Source organism: Salvelinus namaycush, chromosome 14, assembly GCF_016432855.1.
Source record: "Salvelinus namaycush isolate Seneca chromosome 14, SaNama_1.0, whole genome shotgun sequence".
Taxonomy (NCBI): domain Eukaryota; kingdom Metazoa; phylum Chordata; class Actinopteri; order Salmoniformes; family Salmonidae; genus Salvelinus; species Salvelinus namaycush.
Genome location: NC_052320.1, coordinates 39,349,270 through 39,364,751, shown reverse-complemented (window position 1 = coordinate 39,364,751; position 15,482 = coordinate 39,349,270). Strand labels below are relative to the sequence as shown.

At 42.0% G+C, this 15,482-nt stretch overlaps 1 protein-coding gene across 1 annotated transcript in view; it reads left to right on the top strand.

The window, feature by feature from the left end:
• Window positions 1–15,005, top strand: part of LOC120058751 — a 56,311-nt gene extending 41,306 nt beyond the window's left edge. Inside the window, exons 2-4 of the mRNA XM_039007491.1 lie at window positions 1,074–1,103; window positions 14,764–14,871; window positions 15,002–15,005. Of these exons, the coding sequence (XP_038863419.1) occupies window positions 1,074–1,103; window positions 14,764–14,871; window positions 15,002–15,005 (142 nt within the window). The remainder of the gene's footprint in view (window positions 1–1,073; window positions 1,104–14,763; window positions 14,872–15,001) is intronic.
• The last annotated feature ends 477 nt before the right edge of the window (window positions 15,006–15,482 follow it).

Below are 15,482 nucleotides of genomic sequence, written 5' to 3'. Positions count from 1 at the left end.
CAAGTGGACTGTCATTTGCTTTTTTACGGAGGAGTGGCTTCCCTCTGCCACTCTACCATCAAGACTTGATTGGTGGAGTGCTGCAGAGAAGGTTGTCCTTCTGGAAGGTTCTCCCATCTGCACAGAGGTACGCTGGAACTCTGTCAGAGTGTCCATCAGGATCTTGGTCACCTCCCTGACCAAGGCCCTTCTCCTTCTCCCATGACCCTTCCCCTCCTAGGAAGAGTCTTGGTGGTTCCAAACTTCTTCCATTTAAGAATGGAGGTCACTCTGTTCTTGGGGACCTTCAATGCTGCAGACATTTTTTGGAACCCTTCCTAGGAGGGGAAGGGCCTTGGGAGAAGGAGAAGGCACCAAAAGGCACCTAAAGGACTCTCGGACCATGGGAAACAAGATCTGTATCTTGACACAATCCTGCCTCGGAGATCTATGGACAATTCATTCGACCTCATGGCTTGGTTTTTGTTCTGACATGTACTGTCAACTGTGGGACCTTTTATATAGACAGGTGTGTGTGCCTTTCTAAATCATGTCCAATCAATTGAATTTACCACAGGTGGACTCCAAGTTGTAGAAACATCTCAAGGATAATCAATGGAAACAGGATGCACCTGAGCTCAATTTCGAGTCTCATAGCAAAGGGTCTGAATACTTATGTACATTTTTAATAATGTGTTGTATGATTTGTTAAACTTTTGAAATCAGTGGTTTCTTTTTGGCATACATTTTAAAGGGAACAATTTGATTCTCAGTGTAATTCAGTTTCCGTGTAATTGGCCTAACTTATCTGTTCAGTTTGGTCTTTTCTATTGTAGGCAACTCTTAGCAAAGTGCTCGGAGCTGCAGGGTCCCTGTAATATGTCTTATATAACACTATACTTAATCACTGACTGAATGAAGAAACCAAGCTAGATAGCTAGTCATTTATATTGTGATCTCGTCCTTGATTAATTGATAATTTGTTTCAATTAGATTTTTCCATATACTGTGCGCTAGTATTGAATGTCAGTTAATATAAATCAACTTACAATGAATTGATTAACACACTAATCTATTGCCTCTTTGTTTTTCAGATCTGAATGTGACATCTCCAGAATGGTCAGGTATGTACACCATTACTCATGATGTAATGCACGTATTCAGCTAGGACTTTATTAACTCTGACCAAGGACACTCTTTCTCTGTCTGTCTTTCTCTCTGTTTTCCTCTCTCTTCCTCTCCCTCCCTCACTCATCTCTCTCTCTTTCTCGCTCTCTCTCCGCCCACCGATCTCTCTTGAGTAGGTTCTGGTTCTAGATAACTTATGAGGCCCTACATTCTCCGGTCTATAGCTGACGAACCCTGTGACAAAACATGCTACAGTAGCAGAGACATGAGTGATTGTCCTCTGGTGATGATAGTAGCAGCTAGGTGCTGATGACGTGTCTCAATGTCCACTAGTGGCCATTATGATGGGTTTGAGTGTTGAGTGCAACCCAAGGTTGTGTTGAGTGCAATCCTTGGCTGCATTGAGTACAATTAACTGTTGTATTTTAGTTATACAGTCTCTGTGGCATGAGATTTGTATGGGAGTGTCTCAGTAAATGTGAAGCAGTGGAGTGATTTAAAGCTGGAATAAGCATACATCACTGATGTGATGTGCCTAGGGCTGGGAAACATGACTGGCATGTTGAGTAGAGGTGCTTTGCTTCCCAGTCCCTAGTAAATAAACCTAGTTGTCTCCAGCTCCTTCTCTCCATAGTATATAGATGTAATATCTTGGGTAAGCAGCACATATGCTCCTGTGAAGCAGATGGTGAATTACACTCTTCCTCCTGCCTCTCAAGTGTTGTCTGTGAGAATGGAGAGAACCCGAGAGGAGCTGAGTTTGTGTTGTTTGATATACATTGGTGTAAAAATACTTTAAAGTACTACTTAAGTCGTTTTTTGGTATCTGTGCTTTACTTTACCATTTATATTTTTGACAACTTTTACTCCACTACATTCCGAGAGAAAAGAATGTACTGTTTACTTTTCCCTGACACCCAAAAGTAATTCACACACTACTGCCTCTGATGTAGCGGACTCACTAAACACAAATGCTTTGCTTGTAAATTATGTGTTGGAGTGTGCCCCTGGCTATCTGTAAATTAAGAAAACAACACGTTTGCTTCATATAAGGAACTTGAAATGATTATACTTTTACTTTTGATACATAAGTACAACAATTACGTTTACTTGTGGTACTTATGTATATTTAAAACCAAATACTTTTAGACTTTTACTCCAGTAGTATTTTACTGGGTGACTTCTATTCAGGTATCTTTACTTTTAGTATGACAATTGGGTACTTTTTCCACCGCTGTTGGTATACAGATGAAGTCGGAAGTTTACATACAGCTTAGCCAAATACACCTTAGCCAAATACATTTAATTTACGTTTTTCACAATTCCTGATTTTTAATCCTAGTAAAAATTCCCTGTCTTAGTTTAGTTAGGATCACCACTTTATTTTAAGAATGTGAAATGTCAGAATAATAGTAGTGATTTATTTCAGCTTTTATTTATTTCATCACATTCCTAGTGGGTCAGAAGTTTACATACACTCAATTACTATTTGGTAGCATTACATTTCAATTGTTTAACTTGAGTCAAACGTTTCGGGTAGCCCTCCACAAGCTTCCCACAATAAGTTGGGTGAATTTTGGCCCATTCCTCCTGACAGAGCTGGTGTAACTGAGTCAGGTTTGTAGGCCTCCTTACTCACACACACTTTTTCAGTTTTGCCCACATATTTTCTATAGGATTGAGGTCAGGGCTTTGTGATGGCCACTCCAATACCTTGACTTTGTTGTCCTTAAGCCATTTTGCCACAACTTTGGAAGTATGCTTGGGTCATTGTCCATTTGGAGGACCCATTTGAGACCAAGCTTTAACTTCCTGACTGATGTCTTGAGATGTTGCTTCAATATATCCACATAATTTTCCTCATTATGCCATCTATTTTGAAGTGCACCAGTCCCTCCTGCAGCAAAGCACCCCCACAACATGATGCTGCCACCCCCGTGCTTCACGGTTGGGATGGTGTTCTTCGGCTTGCAAGCATCCCCCTTTTTCCTCCAGACATAACGATGGTCATTATGGCCAAATAGTTCTATTTTTGTTACATTAGACCAGAGGACATTTCTCCAAAAAGTGCGATCTGGCTTTTTTATGGCGGTTTTGGAGGAGTGGCTTCTTCCTTGCTGAGCGGCCTTTCAGGTTATGTCGATATAGGACTCGTTTTACTGTGGATATAGATACATTTGTACCTGTTTCCTCCAGCATCTTCACAAGGTCCTTTGCTGCTGTTCTATTATTGTTTTGCACTTTTCGCAGGAAAATACGTTAATCTCTAGGAGACAGAACGCTTCTCCTTCCTGAGCTGTATGACGGCTGCGTGGTTCCATGGTGTTTATACTTGCGTACTATTGTTTGTACAGATGTACAGTGGTACCTTCAGGCATTTGGAAATTGCTCCCAAGGATGAACCAGACTTGTGGAGGTCTACAATGTATTTTCTGAGGTCTTGGCTGATTTCTTTTGATTTTACCATGATGTCAAGCAAAGAGGCACAAATACATCCACAGGTACACCTCCAATTGACCCAGATGATGTCAATTAGCCTATCAGAAGCTTCTAAAGCCATGATGTAATTTTCCAAGCTGTTAAAAGGCACAGTCAACTTAGTGTATGTAACCTTCTGACCCACTGGAATTGTGATACAATGAGTTATAAGTGAAATAATCTGTCTGTAAACAATTGTTGGAAAAATTACTTGTGTCATGCACAAAGTAGATGTCCTAACCGACTTGCAAGAACTATAGTTTGTTAACAAGAAATGTATGGAGTGTTTGAAAAGCGAGTTTTCATGACTCCAACCTAAGTGTAAACTTCTGACTTCAACTGTATATTAGATTCAGGCCATCTCTGTTCTTTCCTCCCATGTTATTTGTTGTGCTCCGGCCTCTTGTGTTACGTACTGTCCTCTCTTACTGAGGCGAAGGTGAAAGAGAGGGCTGAGCCCCAGAGGTGCCTGCCTGTCGTTGTCTTTTCCTGTGTTTGTGTGTGTGTGTGTGTGTGTGTGTGTGTGCTGCGTGTGTGTGTGCTGTGTGTGTGCTCACCCACTGAGCAGCATCACCAGCAGAGCCAGTGTACTAAAGATGCTGCGTGTCTGCCAGACCTCAAACTGTGAAACACAAGAGACTTGGGCCTCTTCAATCCGCTATCAGGCTTTCTGAGAACTGGCCAATAACCCATCCCGCTAATTAAGCCTTTATCCAAACACATGGGTAGTGTCAATCATCATAGCTACAGTAGCAAACGCTATTTCATCTACACTTTTTGTCATCCAAGAGCTAGTATGCATCGACTGCTACCACTGGTAATACACTCCCCAGACAGAAATTCACGTTGTGTGTATGTCTATAGTCTTTCGACATCAATACGTAAAACCAGGGTCCGGCTGAGCGAAATCGCTTCAACATCCACCACTACGTTCAGCACTAATACAGTCCCGAGACAACTAGCAAAGACCTACAGCCTCACAGTATGGGATGCCGTTTGGGTTTTTGCGTGTGATTTAAAAGATACAAGTCAAATAACAATATTTGACCCGTCTTATAAAACTGATCATTTGACGTGTCAAATAACACAATTATATTTTAGAATGTTTGCGCCGAATCTGCATTTAGCAAGCCAAGTGTCACCACTACGGTCAGTAGCGCTGTCAAAGCTGTAAAAAAAATAAGTCTGCAAACAAGCACACACACGTGTCACAATGTGTTTAAAATACAGCGTTGGTAATAACGCTGTTATTATATAAGCCGTTATTTGTTAGACCGAATGGGAAAATGTCTGTGTGAGCATTTGAAATAAGATCAGGATCAAATGAGCAGGATAAAAATTGTTAGCTTGGTAGTCCAACGTTCTCCCTGACATGCAACCATCCCAGAGGCAGGGGAGATAGGATGGTGATCCTGCCGCTTCTGCCTGCAAGCTAGCTAGCTAACAAACTAAACAAGCTAGCCAGCTACAGTACCTTGTCGCCCCATGCTAACATTATAAGCATGACTAAGCATGGGATCATCACCCAAATACAACAACTGTCTTATAAATTAGGGGTATTTTAGATGATGACACCTAGCTAGATAGCTAGCTAGCTAAGTATAGCTACTGAAACAGATTGTTTTGCTGTGTTTTTGGAGGAGAACATTGTTTGCCTCCAACAACTAACTAGCTTATTTCTGACCAGCACTGCCTGAGAGCTTAGGGAAGTGTATGTCTGCCTCGTGCGGCAGCGGGAGGTGACCGAAAAAACTTTACCAGAATCATAGCATACATACCGGTGAATTGCTATGAAATATGGTGATGGTGTAATCAATGTGTAATCACTGTGTCCAAAATTCATGAACGTGTTACGTTATTATGTGATGTGCAGTCACATTCAGGTCCTGAATGGTCACCAAGCTTACTTGGCACATCAAATAGTGTTATTTGACATGTATCTTTTTTTGACACGTAAAGACCGAAACGGTGCTCTATATCACAGACCCTAGTCTTTCCCTTTTGATATAGAATACTGAAGCTCAAAGTAAGCCAGGCTCTTCAAATTCAAAACCACTCCACGACCACTGAGGTACCACTCTCTTGCGACACTCACTAGGCTCACTCACTAGGCTCATAGCTTGCTTACAAGTCTCTTGCGTGTTAATATGCAGCTACACCATGACCTAAACTGAGCCTGGCTGTTTAAAATCTAGTGCATTGCATACCTAGTTAGCTAGCTCTCGCTATCATTAAACATGGAAAAGTCATTGTACCTGAGGATTTGGCTTTGCTTTTCCGAGGTGAGGTACCGTAGCTGACAGTGAGCAGACGTGTAGAGGAACTAATGAGAGAAGAATAACAACATGGCTGTGATTAATTGGCCTTCTCCGCTAATCAAAATGGATGGCTTCATTCAGACGTGATTAGGAGCCAGCCAGCAGTGTGAGAGACTGACTTGACTGCTGGTGTGAACAGCCTCAGAACAGCCTCAACGACCTGGTTTTGATGTGTAAAGCAGCACTCGTTCATAAACCCTGACTAGCAGGGAACAATGGGCTGGAGGGAGCTGGAGAGCTCACCAGCAGTCACAGTCAGACAGACACTCAATACAGTACGAGGGCTGGGGATGAATGAAAGCAATGTTCATCCAAGCGCGATAAATATTTGAATAACACTTCCTGTTTTTTCAGAGTGTGCAAATAAGTACGTTTGTGTGTGTTCCACAAAAGGGTAGTAACATTATCCTAATGATTTTCGAAACACAGGAACTACAGGTAAGTGCATGGTAGTGATCAACTCTCTACCATCTCTACCATCTCTCTAGATTGAATCCGATTTTCATTGTTATTGTGAAACGATTTGATCATAGAACATCCGTATAGCTTCCAGTCGTAGTAGCCAGTCGTTGTCATTCTGTTTTCCTGAATGAGGTTCCTCCTGTGACACGTGGAGGAGTAATGTGGGTCCAAAGCGGATTGACACTGAGTATGTTTGCATGCACACTAATGAATCAGCTTTAAACTGATTATGGATTAATAATACTGTCATGAAAACAGTATTATTAGGGGAATTGTTCTTCTTGCAAAGCAGGTAAACGTTTTAAACAAACTATTATATTAACCCGACTATCCACAATAGTCACATTTATTGTGTGCATATAAATAACCATGCTCAATGTGGTGATGTTGCTTGCCTTTTTAAATTACCTTTATTTAACTAGGCAAGTCAGGTAAGAACAAATTCTTATTTACAATGACAGCCTACCGTGGAACAGTGGGTTAACTGCCTTGTTCAGGGGCAGAACGACAGATTTTTACCTTGTCAGCTCGGGGGATTTGATCCAGCAACCTTTCGGTTACTGGCCCAACGCTCTAACCACTAGGCTACCTGCCACCCCAAGTCTGTAGAGGCTCGACGGAAGCGCTTTGCAACAAGAGGCCTGACAGAATCAGTGGCTTTTCATTCCCTTGTCATTGTCAGCAGGGCGGTGTGGAGACTGAAATAGGTTTTCTAATCCCTCTCTGTTATTACTGTGAAGGAGAGAGAACAAAGCACCGGCTCTGATCCCTCGTGTTCAGGCCAATGCCTTCTTCTTATGTGTTAAAACATCCAGTAGCTGATGAAGACACCGCTGTCATGTTTTGTAGCCCGTACATACTGTAGCATAATGAGGATGTGATGGTGGTTGAGTGAATGTGCAATTATACAGAATTGCACCTTTTTTTCAGATCATTTTTTAGCGCTTCACACATGAAGTGACCTCGGGTAGGGCGGGTGGTAAATCTTAGATGTACAGCTATTACACAGACCTGGACTAATGTTGCATTTGAACCTCAGGGCTATATCAACAGGGGAGCAGGACATGTCTGTGCCAAGGTGACCACAGTAAGACAGAACTGTTTAACCTACTGCTTAACCTGCAAGCTTGCACCTTGCTCAGTCACAGTGCGATGCCAGGAACTGTCGCTGCATGCGGACTCACTGTGGTCCCTGGGTAGAAGAGGTGTCTGCTGTACTCCGCTGCCACTGCACCTTGCCTCTGGATTCATTCGAAGTGTTCTCCAGGGGAAACGTTTTGAAACGTTTTCCCAACTGCACTTCGTTGGGATCAAACAAGGTTGTCCTCTACTGCTCATGAGCGTATATCTCATCGCCATGGAGAGTGATGGTGAACTTTGATAACGGCCCACCGAGGAGGAGATTTGTCCTACCGTTGTACTCCCTCCATCCTCTGTTTTAAAACGCACACAGGCCCCTGTCAGACTGAAAACATTCTGGACAAATGATTAAGCTATAAGGCATGAGAACCCAGGGATTATCATGTGAATAACTCCCTACTTAGGGCTGTTTTAAGAGATTCTGAGATACTGGAACCGGCGCGCCTGACTCTGGCGATCATACCATCCTCGACATTGCTTAGGTCACTCATTTTGGCCATTCTAACATACAATCGAACAGTAACTGAATGCCTCGATGCCTGTCTGTCTCCTTTTATATAGCAAGCCATGGTCACGTGACTCACTCTCTGTAGGAGTGAGCACTTCTCGTGAACAAGTGGTGTACCTAATAAAAATGGCATATATAATGTGTATATATATATATATATAGTGGTGGGCTAATGCAGTTTCTGTTTGAACGTTTCGAGAGCGCCACTTTCACCTCCATAGTCTTTGCTAAGTGATTCTTGACGCTTCCTCGTTGCGCTGTTTATTTCTGATTCGTTTTCAAAACCTATGAGAAGCAGATATGCAATTTGTTGATACCACAACACAGTACAGATTTGGATACACATTATCCCGACTTTGAATCATTAAAAATGTCTTATAAATTTGTTGATTTCGCTGCACTGTTTTGCTTGTTTACAGCATTATCGCACATGGTCAGACCAGGGGTCTGATTCAAGATCACTTTTTGAGTCAAAATGCAAGCCGAGATCTACCGCTCAAACGTATTCGGGAAAAATGCATTCGGAAACCATTCAAACCCCTTGACTTTCCCACATTTTATTACCATTTTATTATTTTCCATTCATAGTACATAACAATGATACAATTTCAGTTCAATGTGTTTAATGCAGGCCTGAATCACAATGTCTATTGTTCTCTGGGCGGCAGACAGATGGCAGTATAGCGCAGCTGTTGAACAGAAAGGTCGAAATAGAACGCAACTGCTCAGCTTCAGCGACCGACACATCAGTTTGCTACTAGCTATTTTTGCAGTCTGGTCGACATGGAACGATGTATTGTTAAAAAAAAGAAACGTAAATATACTGACAAGGAAAATGAGGGGGAAGAGCTGGAGAACAACGTGACAGCTATGAACGAACAAACACCAGGAGAACCAGGAAAGTCATAGAGATGGCGGCGGGAAAATGCAGCTAGCTAACGTGGCTAAGAGAAGGATACGGTCGATTCAAGAAGAACACAGAAAGTTCCAAAAGAAATGGACAGACAAGTATTTTTTTTACAACATGATGGAACTAGCTCACTTTGTCTGTCTTATTTGCCAGAAAGCAGTCAATTGTTTTAAACAAGCAAATTTAGAGCGACATTTTCAGTCACACCATGCCCACTTTGACAAAACATATCCGCCACAAAGCAACCTCCAGAAATATCAAAATAGCGCAACTCAAAGGACAACAACAGATGATGGACAGATCTAGCACTGTTACGACAGAGGCAAACAAGAAGGCCTTCACAGATGCGGAGATTGTCAAATAATGTTTTTTGTCCTCAGACATATAGAAGACGTAGGCGAGGACGTCGGTAAGCAACTGTTGACTGACATATCCGTAGCGCAGTGTTTTAGTATTGCGCTTGACGAAAGCACTAAATGTAAGTGACATTGCCCAATTATGTGTTTGGGTCCGCTTCCCTCAAAACGAGTCGTTCAGAGAGGAACTTTTATGTTTACTGCCCCTTCAGGGGCAAACACGAGGAGAGGATATTCTGAAAGCCCTTGTTACATTTTATGCTGATTTAATCATATTGACTGGTCAAATGTGGTATCTGTGTGGACTGACGGCGCCCCAAACGTGGGAAGGAGAAGGGACTCATAGGCCTGATGCGCAAGAGAGAGGATATTCCCAAATTTGTTACGTTTCATTGTATCGTTCATCAGGAAGCGCTTGTGGCTAAACTCAAAGACTGTGACTTGCAGAATGTGATGCAGCAAGTCGTGCGCCTGGTGAACATTATTATTGCGAGGGCACTGAATCACTGAGGAATACCAGACCGAATACGGAGACTTGATATTTCACAATGAGGTGAGATGGCTGTCTCGTGGCAGAGTTTTGGAAAGCCAGAGCTGGATGGACATTCTCCTGCAACATTCTCCTGCAAAATGAATTTATTTTTCTGTCGATGATGGCAAGCTGTCCAGGCCCTGCGGCAGCAAAGCAACCCCAAACCGTGATGCTCTCTCCACCATACATTACCATACAATACAGTTGGGATGAGGTTTTGATGTTTGTGTGCTGTGCCTTTTTTTTCTCCACACATGGTGTTGTGTGTTCCTTCCAAACAACTCAACTGTTTCATCTGTCCACAGAATATTTTGCCAGAAGCGCTGTGGAACATCCAGGTGCTCTTTTGCAAACTTCAGACGTGGAGCAATGTTTTTTTTTGTTGGACCGCAGTGGCTTCTTCTGTGGTGTCCGCCCATGAACACTATTCTTGCTTAGTGTTTTACGTATCGTAGACTCGTCAACAGAGATGTTAGCATGTTCCAGAGATTTCTGTAAGTGTTTAGCTGACACTCTAGGATTCTTCTTAACCTCATTGAGCATTCTGCGCTGTGCTCTTGCAGTCATCTTTGCAGGACGGCCACTCCTAGGGAGAGTAGGAACAGTGCTGAACTTTCTCCATTCATAGACAACTTGTCTTACCATGGACTGATGAACATCAAGTCTTTTAGAAATACTTTTGTAACCTTTTCCAGCTTTATGCAAGTCAACAATTCTTAATCTTAGGTCTTCTGAGATCTCTTTTGTTTGAGGCATGGTTCACATCAGGCAATGCTTCTTGTGAATAGCGAACTCAAATTTGGTGAGTTTCTTTATAGGGCAGGGCAGCTCTAACCAACATCTCCAATCTCGGCTCATTGATTGGCCTCTAGGTTAGCTGACTTCTGACTACAAATAGCTTTTGGAAAAGTCATTAGCCTAGGGGTTCACATACTTTTCCCAACCTACACTGTGAATGTTTAAATGATGTATTCAATATAGACAAGAAAAAATACAATAATTTGTGTGTTATTAGTTTAACTTGTTATGGATAGGGGGCAGCATTTTCACGTTTGGATGAAAAGCGTGCCCAGAGTAAACTGCCTGCTACTCAATCCCAGTTGCTAATATATGCACATTATTAGTATATTTGGATAGAAAACACCACCAGGTTCACCACCAATCAGCCTATACCATTGTGCACACACCGGTCGTTACTATAAAACTGTTTGAATGATGTCTGTGAGTATAACAGAACTCATATGGCAGGCAAAAACCTGAGACAAAATCCAACCAGGAAGTGGGAAATCTGAGGTTGGTCGTTTTTCAACTCATTCCCTATTGAAGGTACAGTGGGATATGGGTCATGTTGCACTTCCTAAGGCTTCCACTAGATGTCAACAGTCTTTAGAACCTTGTCTGATGCTTCTACTGTGAAGTGGGGCCGAATGAGAGGGGAATGAGTCAGAGGTCTGGCAGAATGCTTTGAGCTCGTGACGCTTGTTCACGTGAGAGCGAGCTCTGTTCCATAGCTTTTCTACAGACAAAGGAATTATCCGGTTGGAACATTATTGAAGATTTATGTTAAAAACATCCTAAAAATTGATTCTATACTTCGTTTGACATGTTTCTACGGACTGTAATATGACTTTTCGTCTGAACTTTTGCCTGGACCTGCCTGCGCATCGTGAGTTTAGATTGTGTACTGAACGCGCGAACAACAAGGAGGAATTTGGACATATGATGGACTTTATGGAACAAATCAAACATTTATTGTGGAGCTGGGATTCCTGGGAGTGCATTCTGACGAAGATCATCAAAGGTAAGTGAATATTTATAATGCTGACTTATCCGCCATGTTGTCAACATATCTTCTTGGGTTGTGTTGGTCTCTGAGCGCCGTACTCAGATTATTGCATGGTTTGCTTTTTCCGTTAAGTTTTTTTGAAATCTGACACAGCGGTTGCATTAAGGAGAAGTATATCTTTAAATCTGTGAATAACACTTATCTTTTATTAATGTTTATTATGAGTATTTCTGTGATTTGATGTGGCTCTGTGCAAATTCACGGGATGTTTTGGAGGCAAAGCCAAATGTAAACTGAGGTTTTTGGATATAAATGTGAACTTGATCGAACAAGTTAGCGGAACACAGAACGCAGTCCTAGACAGGTTAAGCACACTATGTCTATTGTTGTGACTTAGATGAAGATCAGATCAAATTTGATGACCAATTTATGCACAAATCCAGGTAATTCCAAAGGGTTCACACCCGTTTTCTTGCCACTGTATATAAATATATATAACATGGCTGTCAGCCAATCAGCATTCAGGGCTTGGAATTTATTTCCTGGTATTGTTTTGATATCCCCCCCCTCCCATTATTCTCAGCACCGTGCGTCACCTTGTATGACATCCAAGTCAGCACAGACAGCCCGCTAGCTGAACTCACAAACTGCACCATCTATGGTGACCAAGCAGAACGGAGGTTATTTATGATGATTTTCCTTTAAGTTGCCTCAGCCTGCTGGCTGGTAGAAAGGCTCTCATACAATTTACCAGTGAAGTTGTGTAACACCCATTGCTGATTTTCGATTTGGAGATGTGTCTCTGTGTGCCTCCGTTTTGGTCTCTGCAGCCCTGCCAGTCACTAATAGAGGAAAGAAATCAGAGTAATTCATGGTTCACAGCTCCCCAAACTCATTCAGTGGAGAAAGGGAGCGAGAGAGATGGGACATTAGCATTTGTGAAATTAATAATTCAAACGGCAGTAAATGGCATCAGCCCTTGATTCAATTTGCAACTGATATTAATCATGGCTTGTGTGCAGAAATGAGAAATTAAAAAACTTTTACGGAGCGTTCTGGGCTTTTCTGTGAAGGTGTTTTCAAGCAAGACATGAACTGATTATACTCTGTGATAATGCCGAAATACAAGGCGACTGTAATTCCTCACCTATATTCATACTATAATTACTTTTCTTACATAGCTGTGAATTTCAATAGAGGGATTACAGAATATTACTGCACACATCCTACCCACCAGTCAAGATATTGTTCATGTAACATTGGCGAAGACACTGAGGCCAAATGTTAATCTAATTGAGCAAACTGCTTTCATAAAAGATGTCAGATAGCGTTTCCTGCTGCTCTGTGTGTCTGACAGATGGGATCAGAGTTCTGTGATGGAGAAAAATGGCCGCTGTTCAGCATTCAGGCCAGATGTTACATGGCTCCATGCTTAATGAAGGTCCTCACCTCTGAGAGACTGATGGCAGACTGGTGGTGGACTGAAGAGGGAATGGTCCCGGCACCAGCGGGCCGAAGGTGGATCATGGAAGCTCTTCTATAGATGAGTGAGAAGTGCTCCTGGGGAGAACTACATCAGGTATATGATAATAAAGAAGGAGAGAGATGGCCATAACGACATCAGGAGGAGAGGTCCTTGACAGAATAGAATTCAGCGCCGAACACAAACATACAAAGACTGTAGAAACACTACAAATAACCTGACCTTCTGTCTACATGGGCAATTACTTTCTGTTTCTTTTGTGTCCTTTCTTTGGAATTATTTTTCATTTCTCCATGTCTCTCCTACCTCTTTCACAAGTAGGATTGAAGTGTGTTCAGGGCGATGAGATTTATGCTGTAGCGGCTGCCATAGACAGAACCTTTCATTATGCCGCCGGGCAGGTTCGGGTGTATTCTGGGAGGTGACCTCTGAACTGTACCATTGTGTTTCATTCCTAGTGCCTCCTGTGTTCACGATGAATGTATCCATACAGCTGCTGAACATTTTGTTTAAATGGCTCTACTGCATATGATCTAAACATCTCATCAATGTCATGTTGCTGATTTTAATTCACTAATTTGAAAATATATCTTTCTAGGGAATTGATCATTTCATGTGTCCTGCGCTAAATACTGTTGTTCTACTGAATTGTTAATATTACGAGCCACTGCGTTTCCATGGTGTAGCTGTTAATAGATCATAATGCAAGCGGAACCATCTGAATAATGAAAACCGTACTCCTGCTGCTCAGCCGCTTCATTTTAGAATGAGGAAAGAGCGATTTGGGAAAAAACGAAGTGTGTTTGTTAACCCCACGTTATATATTATGTATGATGCCGTAGACTCCAGATTAAACTGTAGATTTTCCAGGCAATACATCTCGTCTGTGGAAAGATTGTAATGTGTGCTAGGCTTTCAAAAAAGACCATCAAATTGAGTTCTTTAGTGTGATTAACCCTTTACTCAATTGGCCTATATGGATACGGCGACATAGAAATGTTTCTCACTGAAGAAATATGAACCATGGTAGCAATTGAAAGGGAACAGTTTGGAGAGTATGGGAAAATGATTAGACCAAGTAGAACGCTCTGGATACATTCCGTAACATGATAAGAATGTTCCTGAAAAATGTGGGGTAGGCACAACAAGAGACATCACAAATTACAAGGGTTTGAGTGAGAGGACCAACTGGTGTTTCCAAATGGCCACACACTTCTACAAAGTGTGCGCAGTTCTCAAGTCATTTCAATGCATTTTTATGACTCAAAGAAGAGTCTTTAACTATAAAGTTGCTTTTTGGAGCTGTCCTAGCTGTGCCGTTCAGGAACTAGAGTATGCACACTTGTAGTTGTTTCGTTTGGGACACAACCCTGAATGCTTTTCTCTTTAAAATGTGTGTTAAAAAGAAAAGCATGGGTACGTGATTTAATATCCTAAACACAATAATACACCATTTTAAAACATAGACGTATGAAGATAATGAGTGATCAGGTTGAGAGTGAAGCAGAAAGGTGCCATAAAAAGGTCCCCTTGTCACCTGGGGAACAATCCTGAGGCACTCACTCACACACACACACACACACACACACACACACACACACACACACATTTATCCTGTCATTCAGTTTCAAATGAAATGGCTCCTGTCAGGTTGTGATGACTGTGTTCTGTTTCTCTCTACAGGAGACATGCCTCTCTGCCCATCGACGTCACAGAGAACCCTGCCAGTCTGGTGTCAGCCGGCTGTAGGAGAGGTTTCCCCTGCCGCAAGTGGAAGTCTGCCTCTTTCGGGTACAGTAACATGTTGTTTTTGTTCAGGTGTGTGTGTGTGTGTTCAGTGTGCCTGTATGGACCCCTTAAGCTTGATAGCACTGACATGTTTTGTTTGTCTTTAATCACAACTGGTGCCCTCAAACTGCAGATGACTAAATCCTTTTTCACATTGGCAGTTTTGAAGTGACAGAAATCAAATCTTTTTTTTTTCTTTTTTCTGCAGTCTGAACAGACTCTGATATTTCAAACCTCATTCGTAGGTGGTTTGAAGTAAGAAACAAATCCTATTACTGGCCTTTGTCTGAATGGTCAAATCTGATTTATTTGCCCTCAAATGGTTTTTAGACTGTTATTGGGCATATCTTGTTGCTTGCTAGCTACTCTGACAGTTTGATAACAACACGTGGTAGCTAGCTAGCTTGTTAGTGATGAGTGTGCTAGAAAGCTAAACCGCTACCTAGCTGTCTCGTTGACTGCCGTGGTTAGCCAAAAATACTTGTTTTGAAAGTTGGATCCTCTTATCCTTCGAGGCTTTAAAAGTGTTCTTACACTATGATTTTGAACATTCAAAGCACATGGGAATAGACCGTGGCAGGCATTGTTGTCACCTTAGCTTGCTACACAACTTC